The sequence below is a fragment of the Sminthopsis crassicaudata genome, chromosome 5, assembly GCF_048593235.1.
Source record: "Sminthopsis crassicaudata isolate SCR6 chromosome 5, ASM4859323v1, whole genome shotgun sequence".
Classification (NCBI taxonomy): domain Eukaryota; kingdom Metazoa; phylum Chordata; class Mammalia; order Dasyuromorphia; family Dasyuridae; genus Sminthopsis; species Sminthopsis crassicaudata.
In genome coordinates this window covers 256,072,194-256,088,165 of record NC_133621.1, presented here as the reverse complement: position 1 = coordinate 256,088,165, position 15,972 = coordinate 256,072,194, and the positions used below count along the sequence as shown (strand labels likewise).

The 15,972-nt window shown below is 36.0% G+C and overlaps 1 protein-coding gene across 1 annotated transcript; it reads right to left on the bottom strand.

Moving 5' to 3' along the window:
* Positions 1-956: 956 nt before the first annotated feature.
* MYF6 (myogenic factor 6) lies at positions 957-3,136 on the bottom strand. The gene is made up of 3 exons (XM_074270861.1): positions 2,514-3,136; positions 2,135-2,225; positions 957-1,886 (listed from the first exon to the last, which is right to left on the bottom strand). Exons 1-3 carry the CDS (start codon positions 3,108-3,110, stop codon positions 1,765-1,767), a joined length of 810 nt encoding a protein of 269 aa, XP_074126962.1. The 5' UTR covers positions 3,111-3,136; the 3' UTR covers positions 957-1,764.
* Positions 3,137-15,972: the final 12,836 nt, after the last annotated feature.

Here is a 15,972-nt window from a genome sequence, read left to right as displayed (position 1 = left end):
ACCTTCTTGGATGTAGGAGGGAGCTGGGATCAGGAATAGAGACAAAAATTTTATTTTTGATTTAAGGATTTTCTGTGATATAAGGTATAGAAGAGGGAGACTTCTTACAAGAAGAGATCTAAAAAGACATCTTAACAAGACTGCCAAAAAAAAAAAAAAGCAACATGAGATGACACCCCCCTAACCCCCAGTTTCTAGGTGGTCACCCCTTCCTGAGATTACAGTATAAACAAAGCTGGCACACGTTGTAAAGAAAACCTTCTTGGGATCAATTCCTGGAGTTTCTAGCCTCCCATTGGGCCTAGTAAGAGGCTTCATGTGTTGTTGTTGTATTCCTCTTAGTCAGCTTTCAACCATTTAACCCTTTCCCCCAGTGGGGCAGAAGGTAGTCCCATCAAAGAAGCTTCCCCTCTTCCAGCTCTAACACAAAATTCCTCTCCTTTTAGCCTACTTACTGGAAAAACAAACCCAAACTGACTAGGCCTTGGAGTCAGTCAAGCTTTCTAGAGTCTGGTCTAGTTCAAGAAAGGCAGGATCTTCTCTTAGTTCCCCTAATCTTCCCAGTTACCCTGAGAAAAGGAAGGGCAGTTTGGGTTGTTAGTCCAAGAGTTTCAGAGATAACAGTATTGCTCTCAGACTCCTCTTAATTTCTCAATCTGACAGCTAACATTTATTTATTGATTATTATGTCCCAAACACTATGCTAAAGTTACAAAGAAAAAGTAACACAATTTCTGCCCTCTCCAGGGAAAGTAACAGGAGGAGAGTCAGAAAGAGTATGCAGATGTGTCTATCTGTGTTTTTATTTATTCCCTAGCAAGTTCAGATTTTCTTAGGTGGAGATAATATGGTAAAAAAAAAAAAATGGGAGAGGGAGTGGGATGAGACACAATATGTTTACCTTCTTGGATTGGAGCACAGAAGAAGAGGAACAGAATCAAATGCATACAAATAAAAGGAATCCAAATGATTTAGATAAATTCCAATCCCTTACCCCACATACTCTCCACTTAACCCCTTTTTTGTCAAGTGGAAAGGCCATTTTTTGAATCCCCTCTCTATTCTGTGTTTTCCCAAAAGTACAACATAGAGAAAAATCTTCAGACCTAAGAATCTAAATACCCTTACCAATTGTCGGTCATTCTGATAGGTTTGGAGAATATAGAAAGGCCTTTTATTTGTACAATACTACCTTATTTGAATCATTTATATACAGTACCACATTCCCCATCTTAAATACATTTCTTACATTTACATAAAAAAGAAAGTACTAAAAGTATTTACAAGAAAAAAGAAAAGAAAAGAAAAGAAAGAAAGCAAAGAAAAAACCAACACAGAGTACACATTAAATAAAATTAACATTAAACCACGAATTCCCCACTTGGTTTCAGACAGGAATGAACTTCTCTGGATTGGGGTGGGCATAATTATAATAAAAGTCAACCTAATAAATTAAAAATAAAAAATGAAAAGGTTAAAGGACAGTCCATCTCAGCAGAGGTTCGGGGAAGCAAAGGCTTTTCCGTCTGAATGTCCCTTTGGGGATTTTTGTTGTAGTTGTTGTTGTTGTTTTTGTTTTGTTTTGTTTTTCTGAGAAGATATTACTCTTGTTTCCATCTTCCAGAAGATCTTGGGCATGGTTTTCTAAGTATTAATGCAATGTAACCTAATCTAAAGGTTAGGAATGGGGTGGGGGTGGGGGTGGAGCAGGGAACAATGTTCCAGCAGAAGCTAAGATCCCTCCAGAACCAGCAAAGTGGTTCCTTATTTCTCCACCACTTCCTCCACGCTGATAAGCTTAGGGTCTTCCGAGGAAATACTGTCCACGATGGAAGAAAGACACCGAAGACTACTGGAGGCAGATGACTCCATTATGGGCCCTCCGACTGTAAGGAAGAAGGAGAGGCAGTGTTAAAAGAGACGAGACAATCAAAAATCACTGAAAACAAAGTCCACAGGTTTTGCGAACTACATTAACTATCTCTAAGAATTCCAAGCTGGAACTTTTTTCCCGTTATATTCCTTCCCAGTCCTCCTCCCCCAGCTTCCCACCACTCCAGCCCCTTTTAAAAACGTTTTCCTTAATGTGTCTAAACTGTTTTGGGGAGGCGGAGTTTACTTTTGCGTACTTTACCTTCTCTGGGACTTAGGGCTAGGGCCCTGGAATGATCAGAAACATTTTCCCATTCAGAGCTGCAGGTGCTCAGGAAATCGGAACTGGGGAGCTGGAGCGAATACAAGAAAGATCACTCAGGCTACGTTAAGAAGCAAGGATGGGAATGGGAAAGGGGATGCTTGCTTTTCGGGCTGGAGGGGGACTGGGGCGAGGCAGTGGTGGGGTTAGGATACCTCTGGTCCAATTAACTAGCCAAGAACTCCAGCTGCCTTTTTACTGGGCGATGGGAGGGAGAAGGACGGATTGGCAGATGCGGGCTGGGAAGAGGGGAGAGAAACTGAGCAGCTGCCTTTTTCGTTCCAGGAAGGATAGAGCCCGGGCCTCCGGGTGCCCTTACATTTGTTTGTTTAGGGCTGTAGCTGAAGGGGTCTGCCCCCAGCTCTTGCATCTTCTCCTGCTGATCCAGCCGGTGAAGGAGGTCCTGCAGCCGTTCGATGTAAGTGATGGCGCTCCGCAGTATCTCCACCTTGGGCAGCCTCTGGTTGGGGTTGGCCACTGTCCTGCGCTTCAGGGCCTCAAAGGCCTCGTTGATCTTCTTCAGGCGTCGCCTCTCTCGCAGGGTGGCTGCTTTGCGTCGGTCCGTCGGGGCTGATTTCCTCTTGCAAGTTTTACAGGCCCAGATGAGGCACTGACCAGGACAGTGAGGGGGTTGCAGGCCCGGGGGGGCCAGTACGTGCTCTTCGCCGCTGCTGTCGCTCCCGGCTTCGGGGGGCATTTGGTCCTGACAGGGAGACAGAGTGCCGTCGCTGCCCGGGTACAGAGGGGAGCCCTCGGCCATCTCCAGTTGCTGCAAGGCTCCATTCTCCCCGTCCAGGTAGAAGAAATAGGAGCCCGTTTCGAAAAGGTCCATCATTATGCTCTCCTCTTTGGCCTCTGGCTCTTCGGGAGCTGGGTGATGGGCTCCCAAACCCGGGAGGAACCACCCAGATGGCATCTAATTAGTGCGGTGACATAAATTGCCCCCAGCTTTATATATAGCCGAGGCTGAAACTCAATCCAACTTTTAGCTGTCGCGGTACCTCACCCTCCCAATGTGACTGCAGCTACCCTCCATCCCTCCCCCGTCATCCACCCCCCCCCCCCATACTGTCCCTAGAACATCATCTCCTTAGAAAGACAACTCAGGTTACTACCCACTCCCAGAACCAAGAGACATCCGATTGTGTGCAGAGAGGGGGGGAAGGTCACAACGCACAGAACCACTAAGCAGCCCGACTCAAACGGGGCCCGGAGCAGGCTCTCGGATGTGCGATTGGGCCAACTCGCTTAGAGGGCAAGGCGAGAGCAGCCAGGACTTAAGCCGGCCACCAGTCCCCTCCCCCACTGCCGCCCCTAGATTCTAAATATAGACCTATGCGGAAAGATTTCAAAGGCACTAGCTATCCCTTCAAATAGGCCAGCTTAATATGCTCAGAAGGCTTCGGCCTTTTATTTGTTCTTCCTCCTCAAGAAGATGCTGGTCCGGTGGATCTAAACAATCAGTTGTCATACGTTTATAAATTGGTGGGCAAACTACCACCTGCTTAATATAAATGTTAAACAATCCAAGGGACTTCTTTCTTTTTCTTTAAGTATTTGCCATTTCCATGGAGATAAACTATGAGTATAAAATGATGACATTAAGCCCTTTTAAAAATTTATTCATTTTAAACTCATATACAAAACGTTAAAAAAAAAAAAAAAAGCATTTCCATGTACATAGCAAAGCGTAAGAGAGGATTCAATATAAAATAAATGTCCATTTCAAGAAAATCTATGCAATAAATATTACACAGTTTTCAAAGCTACCCAGATTTTCTTGTGCTTCCTTCTAGGTTTTCTTTTGTTCTCTTCTGTGCAATTTTACTTTATTTTTTTTTCTTCTCCTCCAAGCTACATTTAAACAAGAACATATATACACACACATATAAACACACACACATATACCTGTGTGCAAGACCTACTAAAGCATATTTTTATTTGTCAATTCTTTCTCTTTGTTTCCTCTATTTCTATGATTGTAAAGGGACTCTGTCCCAAGGGAGAGAGAGTGCCTTAACAATAAAGAGGGGGATGGAATTGGAGTCAGAGAACCTGGCCTCCCATTTTACACCTTTGTGACTGGGCATGTCACTTCACCTCAGTTTCCTCATCTGTAAAAGCAGGGGGGCTTTTCACTTCTGTACCTATAATCCTCTGACAATGGGAAGTCAGAGCTGTCAGAGTTCATGGAAGTTATTTAATTTAACTTGCTTAAGAGAGGGGATAGAATACAGAAGAAAAGAGTACTAACTCTGGAGGATATGGGCTCAAACGTTCACTTTCTGTGTGACTTAGAAAAGTCATTTAACATATTTGGACCTTTCCTTCATTCGAGAGACTGGACAAAATGATTTCTCTCTCTAAGTTCTATTATTATTACCCTGCTAAGTTTAGAGAGAAGGGCATTTTGGCCCAGAGAGGAAATGATTGACTAGATCACATTGATAAGAAGCAGTATTCAAATTTGATGTAGCATTCTTTCTTTCTTCTTCTTCTTTTTTTTTTTTTAGTAATAGCTTTTTTTTTTTAATTTTCAAAAAACATACAAGGATAGTTTTCAACATTCACCTTTGTAAAATCTCTTGTTCTAATTTTTTCTCCCTCCCTTTCCCCCACCCCTCCAGACAGCAAGTAATCCAATATAGGTTAAACATGTGGAATTCTTATATATATGCATATATATATTTCCACATTTACTATGCTGCACAAGAAAAATCAAATCAAAAGGGGGAAAACTAGTAAAAAGGTGAAAATACTATGTTGTGATCTACATTCAATCCCTATAGTTCTGTATGTAGATGACTCTCTCCATCACAAGCTTATTGGAATTGACCTGAATCATCTCATTGTTGAAAAGAGGCAAGTCCATCAGATTTGATCATCACATAATTTTGCTGCTCTGTCTACAATGTTCCCTTGATTTTATTCACTTCACTTAGCATCAATTCATGTAAGTCTTTCCAGGTCTCTCTGAAATCATTCTACTGATTATTTCTTACAAAACAATATTCATGTACCATAACTTATTCAACCATTCCCCAACAGATGGACATCCACTCAGTTTTCAGTTCCTTGATACTACACAAAAGGGCTGTGACAAATATTTTTGTACATGTGTGTCTTTTGCTCTTTTTTATGATCTCTTTGGGATACAGGCCCAGTGGAGACACTGCTGGATCAAGGGGTATGCACAATTTGCACAGTATGCACAGTTCTTTCTAAGGTGCCATACACATGTTAGTTTGTTTCATAGATCATTCATCTAAAGTCAGAAGTGGCTATTGTTAATCTTTTTAGTGTGTATCACGGAACTCTTTGGCAATCTAAGAAAGTCTATGGATCTCTTCTCAGAATTTTTTTAAGTTAATAAAGTATAATACATGGGATTGCAAAGGAAGTTAGTTATACTGAAATAAAAATGTAATTTTCCCATTTAATTTTATATGCTACCTGAAATCTATCCACAGATCACTTGAAGATTCATGGATACCAGGTTAAGAATTGCTTGCTGTTCTAGCCCAAGGCTTCTTTTATGACTAAAACAGCTGAAGCCTGGAGAATTCATTGGTTTGCTAGTATTGGGGTCCAGAACTTCTGATGCTAAAGTCATGTCTCTCTATATGATCATACTGCCATTATGTGTCCTGTGTGCTGCAAAAAAGGTATCTTAACAAACTGTCTGGAACCAGAAGCTTGGTCTCAAAGGCCTCTTCCATTCAAAATGCAAAATTTTTTGTTTTTGAGAGTAAGAGTAAAGGTACTTAGGTAATATAGTGGATAAAGCACATAGTGTCAGGAATACATAATTATATGTCAGCCATATACATACTGTTTTAGATGAATGTGTATATGTATGTTTATATATGTGTGCTTATATGTATGTGTGAATACATATATATGTATATATATATATATACATATATATGTTTGTATGTATAAATAAATATATCATGTTTAGCCGTATTCTACTTGTGGGAGGCTGGGGGGCAGGGAGAAAGGAGAAAAAAGAATAAAATAAAGAATACAGCAGAGAACAAAAGAAAATTGACAAGAAAGTGGAGAAAAGATGGATACCATGTCTTCTATTACATTATATATGCTTTCTTTTTTAATTAATTAATTTGTTTTTAATACACATTGCTTTATAAATCATGTTGGCAGAGAAAAATCAGAACAAAAGAGAAAATCATGGGAGAGAGAAAAAAAAGAAAAAAGAAGTGAACAGAGTATATGTTGATTTACAATTAGTCTCCATAGTTCTTTTTCTGTATGCAGATGACATTTTCTATTCAAAGTCTACTGGGATTAACTTGGAAAACTGAACCACTGAGAAGAACCAATTCTTCTATAGTTGATCATCACACATTCTTGATGTTATTTATTGTGTACAATGCCTGTCTAATTCTGCTTGTTTTGTTCAGCATCAGTTTGTGTAAATCTTTCCAGGCCTTTTTAAAATGAGCCCGTTCATCATTTTTAATAGAATAATAATATTCTATTACCTTTATATATCACAACTTATTCAGCCAGTCCCCAACTGATGGGACCTACTCATTTTCCAATCCTTTGCTACCACAGAAGAGGTATTTTTTTGCACATTTTTGCACATATGGGTCCTTTTCCCTCCTTTATGATTTCCCTTGGGATATAGACGTCAAAGGGTATGCACAATTTTATAACCCTTTAGGTATAGTTCTAAATTGCTCTCCAGAATGGCTAGATCTGTTCACAATTCCACCAACAATGTATTAGTGTTCCAGTTTTCATACATCACCTTCAACATCACAATTCCACCAACAATGTATTAGTGTTCCAGTTTTCTCACATCCCCTTCAACATTTTTTCAAAATCTTTTCCTGTCATCTTAGTCAATCTGAAGGGTATGAGATGGTACCTCACAGTTCTTTTAATTTGCATTTCTCTAATCAATAGTGATTTAGAGAATTTTTCATGTGACTATAATTTAGTCATCTGAAAATCTTTTGACCATTGATCAATTGGGGAACGACTTGTGTTCTTATAAATTTGACACAGCTCTTCATATATTTTAGAAATGAGACCTTTATCAGAAACAGTGGCTGTATAAATTTTTCCCAGCTCCTATCTATACTTTCTTGAAATGGAAATATATTGTTACATATTTTGAATCCTCCCTTATATTCTACTGTGCATGTGGCACTTTTTTCTATATTTTTTCTATTTTTTGTTTTAAATAAATATATTTGAATAAAATTAAATCTAGCCTCAGATACTTACTAGCTGTGTGATTTTGGCCAAATCGTTTAGTCTCTGCTTCACTTTCTTCAAATATTGGAATATTAAAATGGGAATAACAAAATAATAAAACCTAGCAAGGGTGTTACAATAATAATTGTAAAGCACAGTGCCTAATATATAGTAAGAATTCCTATAAAGGTTAGCTATGATTAATAGTAATAATCACCAATTTTAAACAGTGCTTTAGGATTTACAAAATTTCATTAGATACATCTTATTTAATTCTGGCAAAGTGCCAGTCAGTATGTTTTTGAGTTCCTACTTTATATTTTGATTTGTGGCAGTTTTTTTTGGAGAAATTCAAAGAATATGACATCATTCTTTATGGCCCTGGAAGACAGCATAGAATGTAGAATCAATCAATGAAAAGTCATTTAATTAGGCCAGACACTGTGCTAAGTAGTATGGCAATACAAAGACAAACATGACACAATTCCTTCCTATCCTCAAGGAACTTGCTTTTTATTATGGGAGAAAACATGCACCCATATTATGTAAAAATAAATAAAAAGTAAGTTCAAGTGGGGTAGACAACTTGTCAGGATTATTCCTCTTCATTTTACAGTAGATCAAACTGTGACTATACATTTATTTTCAAGTTATCTGCTCCATTAGGGTAGAAGCTTCATTTATGCAATAGCTAAGATATTCCTACTTCAATTCATATTCTGCCTATGCTTTTTGCATATATATATATATGTATATATATATATATATACATGTATGTATATATATATATATATATGTTGCATATTTTGTGCTTCTGAGATAGATGTTTCATATTAGTCTGAAAAGAAAGGCTACTGGATAAGAAATAGAGTAGTTGATCAGTGGAATAGGGTAGTTTCACAAGATTCAATAGTCAATGACTATAATAATCTAGTCCTTCATAAACCCAAAGACCTCAGTTTCCAGGATAAGAACTCACTATTTGACAAAAATTGCTGGGAAAATTGGAAATTAGTGTGAAAGAAACTAGGCATTGACCCAAAACCTAACAACTTATACCAAGATAAAGGTAAAAATTGGTTCCTGTTACAGACATAAAAATACCAAAAGCAAATTAGAGGAGAATTAGTGGAGAAGGAGGGAATTTTTTGGCAAAGAAAAACTAGAGTACATTAAAGAATGCAAAATGGATAATTTTGATTATATTAAGTTAAAAAGTTTTTGTACAAACAAAACCAATACAGATAAGATTAGAAGGAAAGCAGTGAACTAGAGGAAAAAGTATATCCAAAGTTTCTGATAAAGGTTCAATTTCTCAAATATATAGAGAATTGATTCAAAGTTATAAGAATACAAGCCATTCTCTAATTGATAAATGGTCAAAGGCTATAAACAGGCAATTTTCAGATGAAGACATTAAAACCATTTCTAGCCATGTTTAAAAATCTCTAAAGCACTATTGATCACAGAAATAAAAATTAAGATAACTCTGACATTATTTTGGAGGGGATGTGGGAAAAATGGAACACCAATACATTGCTGGTGGAGTTATGAAATAATCCAACCATTCTAGAGAGCAAAATGAAGTATGTCCAAAGGGCTCTCAAACTGTTATACCCTTTGATCCAGCAATATCTTCACTTGGGCCTGTATCCCAAAGAGATCACAAAAAAGGGAAAAGGACCCACATGTGCAAAAATGTTTATAGCAGTCCTTTTTTTGTAGTGGCAATGAATTGGAAACTGAGTGGATGTCCATCAATTGGAGAATGGCTGAATAAATTATGGTATATTAATGTAATGGAACATTACTGTTCTATAAGAAATGACCAGCAGAATGATTTCAGAAAGTCCTGGAGAGATTTACATAAACTGATGCTAAGTGAAGTGAGTAGAAGTAGGAGAATGTTGTACATAGCAATAAGAAGATTATGTAATTATTAATTCTGATGGCTCTTCAACAGTGAAGTGATTCTATCTGGTTTATGATCTTGTCATAGAGAGAACAGAAAGGCATCCCTGCCACTTGTTATCTGAACTCCTGAAGGAAGCTAGCAGAAATTCCACAGACATGATGATTTATTTCATTACAAATTCAGTTATTCATCTAAACTGGTCATTCACTATGAAAAGGCAATCATTTTATTTTTCTTTGATTCCTTAATACACTCCCTGGAAAACCTATTCCTAGCATCCAACTTTCCCTGATCCTTACCAACAACAAAACACATTTTACTAGAACTTATCATCTTCTTGGGCAATTAGATTCCATAGTAGATAGAACCCTGATCCTGAAGTCGGGAAGATTTATTTGGCCTCACCACACTTACTGTATGACTCTGGGCAAGTCATTTAATTCAATGAGCTAGAGAAGGAAATGGAAAATCAATACTTGTGCCCAGAAAATTTCATATGGAGTCATGAAGAATCAGATATGACTGAACATAACAAATTATACTTTTTGGCTATAGTCTTATAACTCTCTTTCCTTTGTCACTCAGATCCTTGAGAAAGTTTTCAATTTTCACAGATTCTACTTTCATCTTACCCATTCCTCAATCTATTATGTGCTGGCTTCTCACTTCATCATTCCCTAGATTTTTTTTGGGGGGAAGCTTATTTTTATATTTGCCTTTATAAATTTAAGGGGTGTCAGTCAAGCTAGAGTCCCAGTGTTTAGATATACAGAAGCAAGGCATGGCCATACAAACTTCTTCCAATGTTAAACTGTTTCGTATAGAGACTATTTCTGGCGTAATTCATTTGACCTCTCTGTGACTTCATTTCCTTTCCCAGGAATGAAGACAATGGGATTGCACACCTGTCAAAGCATCCAGTGATCATGATATAAGGAGGGAAGAAAGAATGTCTAAGTAGAGATTAGTTTCACACTAAGATGTGTGTGTATGTGTGTGTATGTATGTGAATTTCTTTTGAACTCATAATTTTGGTAAGTTTAATTTTTAAAATTTTAATTTTACACTGAAATTTTCTTTTAAGACCCTTTTGTATATTTATATGTATAGATATTTCTATAGACACATATGTGTAAGTGGATGTAGGTGTTTGTGTGTGTGTGTGTTTGTGTGTGTGTGTGTATATATATATATATATATATATATGTGTGTGTGTGTGTGTGTGTGTGTGTGTGTGTGTGTATCTTAGAAACAGTTATTCTCATTATACAGTCCTAGGAAACAAAGATTCTAGATTCTAGGAAGATTTGGGGTTTTTATAGAATATTTCACTTTTTTCTCTAATCTGTACTTTCTGACTTCTCACAAGCAGACATATTTAGGCAAATGCATGTTATATCTAATGAATCCCTTGAATGAGTGTATGAATAAACAAGAGAGCATTTGTAAGGTGTAAAATGGATAATTTTGATTACATTAACTTGAAATTTTTTGCACAAATAAACCAATACATCCAATATTAGAAGGAAAATAGAAAATTAAAGAAAAAAACTGTATAGACAGTTTCTTGTATAAAGGTTTTATATCTAAAATACACAGGGAACTTCAATAAATTTATAAGAATATGAGTCATTCTCCAGTAGCTATGATAGACAGATTTTAGATGAAGAATTAAAAATTATAAATAGTCATAAAAATTCTCTAAATCATTATTAATTAGAAAAATGCAAATTAAAACAACTTTGAGATAGCAGCTCACACTTATCAGATTGGCTAAAATAATGGAACAGGAAAATGACAAACGTTGAAAGGGATATGGGTGGGGGGAAGAAATGGGACATAATGCACTGTTAGTAGAATTGTAAACTTAGATAATCACTTTGGAAAATAATCTGAATTATACCCAAGGATTATAAAATTGTATATATCTTTTGACCCAGAAATACTACTATTAGGTCTGTTTCCCAAAGTGATCAGGGGAAAAGGAAAAGAATCTAAATATTCTAAATATTAATAGTAGCTTTTTTGTTGTGGCAAAAAAACCTAGAAATTAAGAAAATGTCCATCAATTAAGGAGTGGCTTAACAAGGTGTAATTCATGATTTTGATGGAATACTTTGACAGTGTAAGAAATGTTGAACTGGTTGATTTTAGATAAAACATGGAAAGACTTATATGAAATAATAATAAAGAGTAAAATGACCAGACCCAAGAGAATATTGTATACAGCAACAGCAATATTGTTCAAAGAACAACTTTGAATGATGATGTTAATTCTGAATATTATAAATATTCAAATCAACTGCAAAGAACTTATGAAGAAAGATACCATTGACCTCCAGAGAAAGAAAGTGATGCATAGAAATATACATAGTATGGTTATATGTGCTCATATGTATGCAGGCACATTCATGTGTACTTGTACACACACATACACACACAAACACACACACACATACACACCACAAATATCTTTGTTTAATGGTGACCTTCTCTAGTGCAGGATGAGAAAAGAGAAAAACAAATAAAAAGTACACAGCAGAGAACAACAACAACAACAAAAAACTCAGAAGGAAGAACAGAGAAGCAGGGTAGCTTTGAAAATGTATGTAATAATTATTACATAGTTGTTCTTTAAGAAAACAGTGTAAAATGGAGATTCATGGTTTCATATTGCAAACTTCTTTTTGTGTGCATGGAAAATTATTTTTGTCTATTTGTCCATTTAAGTTAAAAATGAATAGAAAATTTTAAAAAGAGAGATTTACTTATCCATAAACCAAAAAGAATATTCATCAAGGACTCCAATACTTGGTTTTTGTAAATGGGCCTTCTTGTCTCCAGGTTAGGATTTGTCCACTCAAAAGGTTCTATATATATATGACAAGTTTGAAAAGACCCTGAGTGGCTCCCAGAACAGTTCACTTAAGTGAAAAGGTAACTCCAATTGCTTAATGTCTGTACCATAAGTTCCTAACTTGCAATGATTCTGACTTATGTTGTAGAAATATTTATTGGGTATAATTCATACTTTTTCATTTCCTGAGTAACTGTTCATTTATCCCTGGTTGCTGTAGGCCAATGTTACAGTTGTCTGGTGTCACAAAAGTCAATTTAATCTCACAATGGTCCCTCATTCCTGAAACAACATTGAGTGGGTATCATCAAAATATCTAAAAGGGCAACTAACTATAACATGTACTGTATCTTACCACTCACACCCTGCATTCTTCTTTGTCTTCTCTTATCTTCTTTCATTTGATTGAGGCCTGTGGAGGGCAAATTCTGGCCCATTTGGACCACATCATGCCCCAGGGTTGCTTCTGGAGCATGTTCACATTTGGGTGAGACCATTATTACCATCTCTGAACTGATAATTCTTTACTGAATAGGTAAGGTCTTTGGAAGAGGGGTAGGGTGGGGAGAGATAATAAAGCTTAAATAATTTGTTCATTCATGTATACATATATTATATTTAATTTATACTTTAACATATTTAACATGTATTGGTCAACCTGCTATCTGCAGGGGGGAAAGAGGGGAAAAATTACAACAAAAGGTTTGGCAATTGTCAATGTTGTAAAATTATCCGTGAATATATTTGATAAATAAAAACTATTAAAATAATTTGTCCATTTTAATAATTGTCTAGTGTTCCAGCCTGGATTTGAATTCAGGTCCTCCTGACTCCAGGACCAAGATTCTATTCATTGCACCACTAATAATAAATAAATCCTATCATCTCCTCCTGTCTTACTGTACACATTAAAATATTTACACATGCACATAACATACACACATATATATATATAATATACATATATATACACCTGCTTATATGTGTATATATAATTATGTGTGTACATATACATATATATACATATATACACACACACATATATACAGACATGTAGTTAACCCCAATTATCCCATGTCTAAGATACAATTTCCTAACTTGCAATAACCCAATATTCAAATGTCAATATTTCCTTCATCATATTATCCTGACTCTAGGATATCAATTTATTTATTTTCTTATGCTGAAATTAATAGAAATATAGATATAGATGTATTTACTGGCACACACATGTGTATAAACACATATGCATATATGTGCATGCATATACATATATATTTTACTTTTATATAAGACAATCAGCATAAGACTATGAGGAGAACTCATAGTTGTGTCTATGGGTACACAAGTCTTCCCTTTCTTTCTCCATGAAACTCCTACAAGGAGATACAATTTTTTTTTCTCTTTTTGGTGAGCTTTGTCAATTTAATTAATTATTGTTGATTTGGAGTATCTTTTTGCTATAGTTACATTTCATGCAGCTTGGATTCCTCTCTAACAAAACTGCTTGTCTCTATCTTTTAACTGTGTATCTTTATATATCTGACTTTTTATCTTTATCTTTATATATTTGACTGTTTCTTATATATCTTGAAAATGAAACTTTTGCCAAAGAAACTTTTATAAGAGCTCCCTCTACGAAGTAGATGGGCATTATCAAAGAGTCACTGAGTTATTGAGAGGCTATCAACAAAAAAAAAATCTCTTATTGGGGGGAATCAAGAAGACAGAAAAGTAGACAATTTAAAAAGGTTTAGTTCATTGTAAGAGAGAAGCAGGGCAGGCTAGGTAATACAAGAAGGTGCCATGGTAACTAAAAATGATGTTCTCAGAGTTTAGAAAGAAATGTGAAAAGTGATATTGAAGGATGCTGAAGGAGTGGGGGGGGGAAATTACATATCTTAATTTTGTCTATGGCCAGAATCTTCTCCTAGTAAAAAAGGTACTTTTCCTTTCCTTTTTTCCTCTTTTTTTCTTCCTTCCACCCCACTTTTTTCCCATGGTTGCCTATGGCCCCTGCTGTCAGAAGCCAGAATTCATCCTAAGAACATTCATAATTCATTTTCATTGTGGCTTTTATGGGTGAGCTTGGGAATTTATCATTTATCATGTTGTTTTTATAGGAAAATTCCAAATTTCAAAAAAACTGACTCTTGAAGGAACTTTTGGAATATAGTTCATTCATAAATGTGAGGCTAACTATATTGACATGGGATAATTACCAAAATGGAACTTGAAGACACAGATGTAAATAAGTGATTGTACTCAGCTAAGCTAAATTCTCAAACGTTAGTAAATAAAATCACCTTTATTTTTTTAAATAATAAAATTAAGTGATATAGTAGATCCTAGTAGGACAATTATTTGAGGAATCATTTGCTGTTATTCAGTCATATCCAACTCTTCATGATCTCATGTGGGATTTTCTAAACAAAAACACTAGAGTAGTTTGCCATTTCCTTTTCCATCTCATTTTAAAGATGAGTAAACTGAGGCAGACAGGGTGAAGTGACTTACTCAGGGTCACCCAACTAATAAATGACTGAGTCCAGATTCAAACTCAGGAAAGAGACTCTTTCTGACTCCAGGGCTAGCACTCTAATCCATTGTATCATCTATGTGCCCCTACATATTTACCTAGAATCTAGCTTTCCTTTATCCCTAATCAAAAGTGGGTCATCAATAAAACTGGATAATTATTTAGTTTTCAAATGGTTTTGCAATAATTATTTTAATTCCATGCTTAATGAATGGATTTTTTTTAAAATTAAAAAAATAGCAATGCTGAGTTAAAATCTTAAACATTGGGAAAATTACTTAATTTCATTAGGCCTTAGTATACTTATCTGTAAAATAGAAGAGAGTCTTAGAAACAATTTGAAATTATATTATTATAGTTACCAAACTCTTCTTACCTTTTGATCCAATGGTGTGTTTGAGTTACCAGCTCTTTCCTTTCTTCCTTTCTTTCTTTTTTCTCTTTCTCTTTCCTTCCTTCCTTCCTTCTTCCTTCATCCTTTCCTTTCCTTTCCTTTCCTTTTCTTTCCTTTCCTTTCCTTTCCTTTCCTTTCCTTTCCTTTCCTTTCCTTTCCTTTCCTTTCCTTTCCTTTCCTTTCCTTTCCTTTCCTTTCCTTTCCTTTCCTTTCCTTTCCTTTCCTTTCCTTTCCTTTCCTTTCCTTTCCTTTCCTTTCCTTTCCTTTCCTCCCTCCCTCCCTCCCTCCCTCCCTCCCTTTCTTTCTTTCTTTCTTTCTTTCTTTCTTTCTTTCTTTCTTTCTTTCTTTCTTTCTTTCTTTCTTTCTTTCTTCTCTTTCTTTCTTTCTTTCTTTCTTTCTTTCTTTCTTTCTTTCTTCTTTCTTTCTTTCTTTCTTTCTTTCTTTCTTTCTTTCTTTCTTTCTTTCTTTTCTTTCTTTCTTTCTTTCTTTCTTTCTTTCTTTCTTTCTTTCTTCTTTCTTTCTTTCTTTCTTTCTTTCTTTCTTTCTTTCTTTCTTTCTTTCTTTCTTCTTTCTTTCTTTCTTTCTTTCTTTCTTTCTTAACTTTTAAGGTAAAGCAGGTGCTGTTTCAAGCTTCCTGGGCAGCTGAGTCTTGGCTTCGAGAACTAGGGGCCCCTTGTATTTGTAGGGTGTATCTTTCCTTCTCTGGTCAGGAAATGACCTGGTTTCCCAGAATTTGCCTTCTGAACTATGACTGGAAGATGGCCTCCCGGTTTGCTCCTCTAGTGAGCCAATACTGAGGGTCTTAGTTGCTGATTTTCTGTGGGTAAAGCCTTCTCACTGGCTT

Coding starts and splice junctions, on each gene's coding strand:
- MYF6 (XM_074270861.1), bottom strand. CDS start 3,110: ATGCCATCTGGGTGGTTCCTCCCGGGTTTGGGAGCCCATCACCCAGCT. Junction 2,226..2,513: donor ACAGCCCTAAACAAACAAAT/GTAAGGGCACCC, acceptor TATTCGCTCCAG/CTCCCCAGTTCCGATTTCCT. Junction 1,887..2,134: donor AGCCCTAAGTCCCAGAGAAG/GTAAAGTACGCA, acceptor TCTTCCTTACAG/TCGGAGGGCCCATAATGGAG.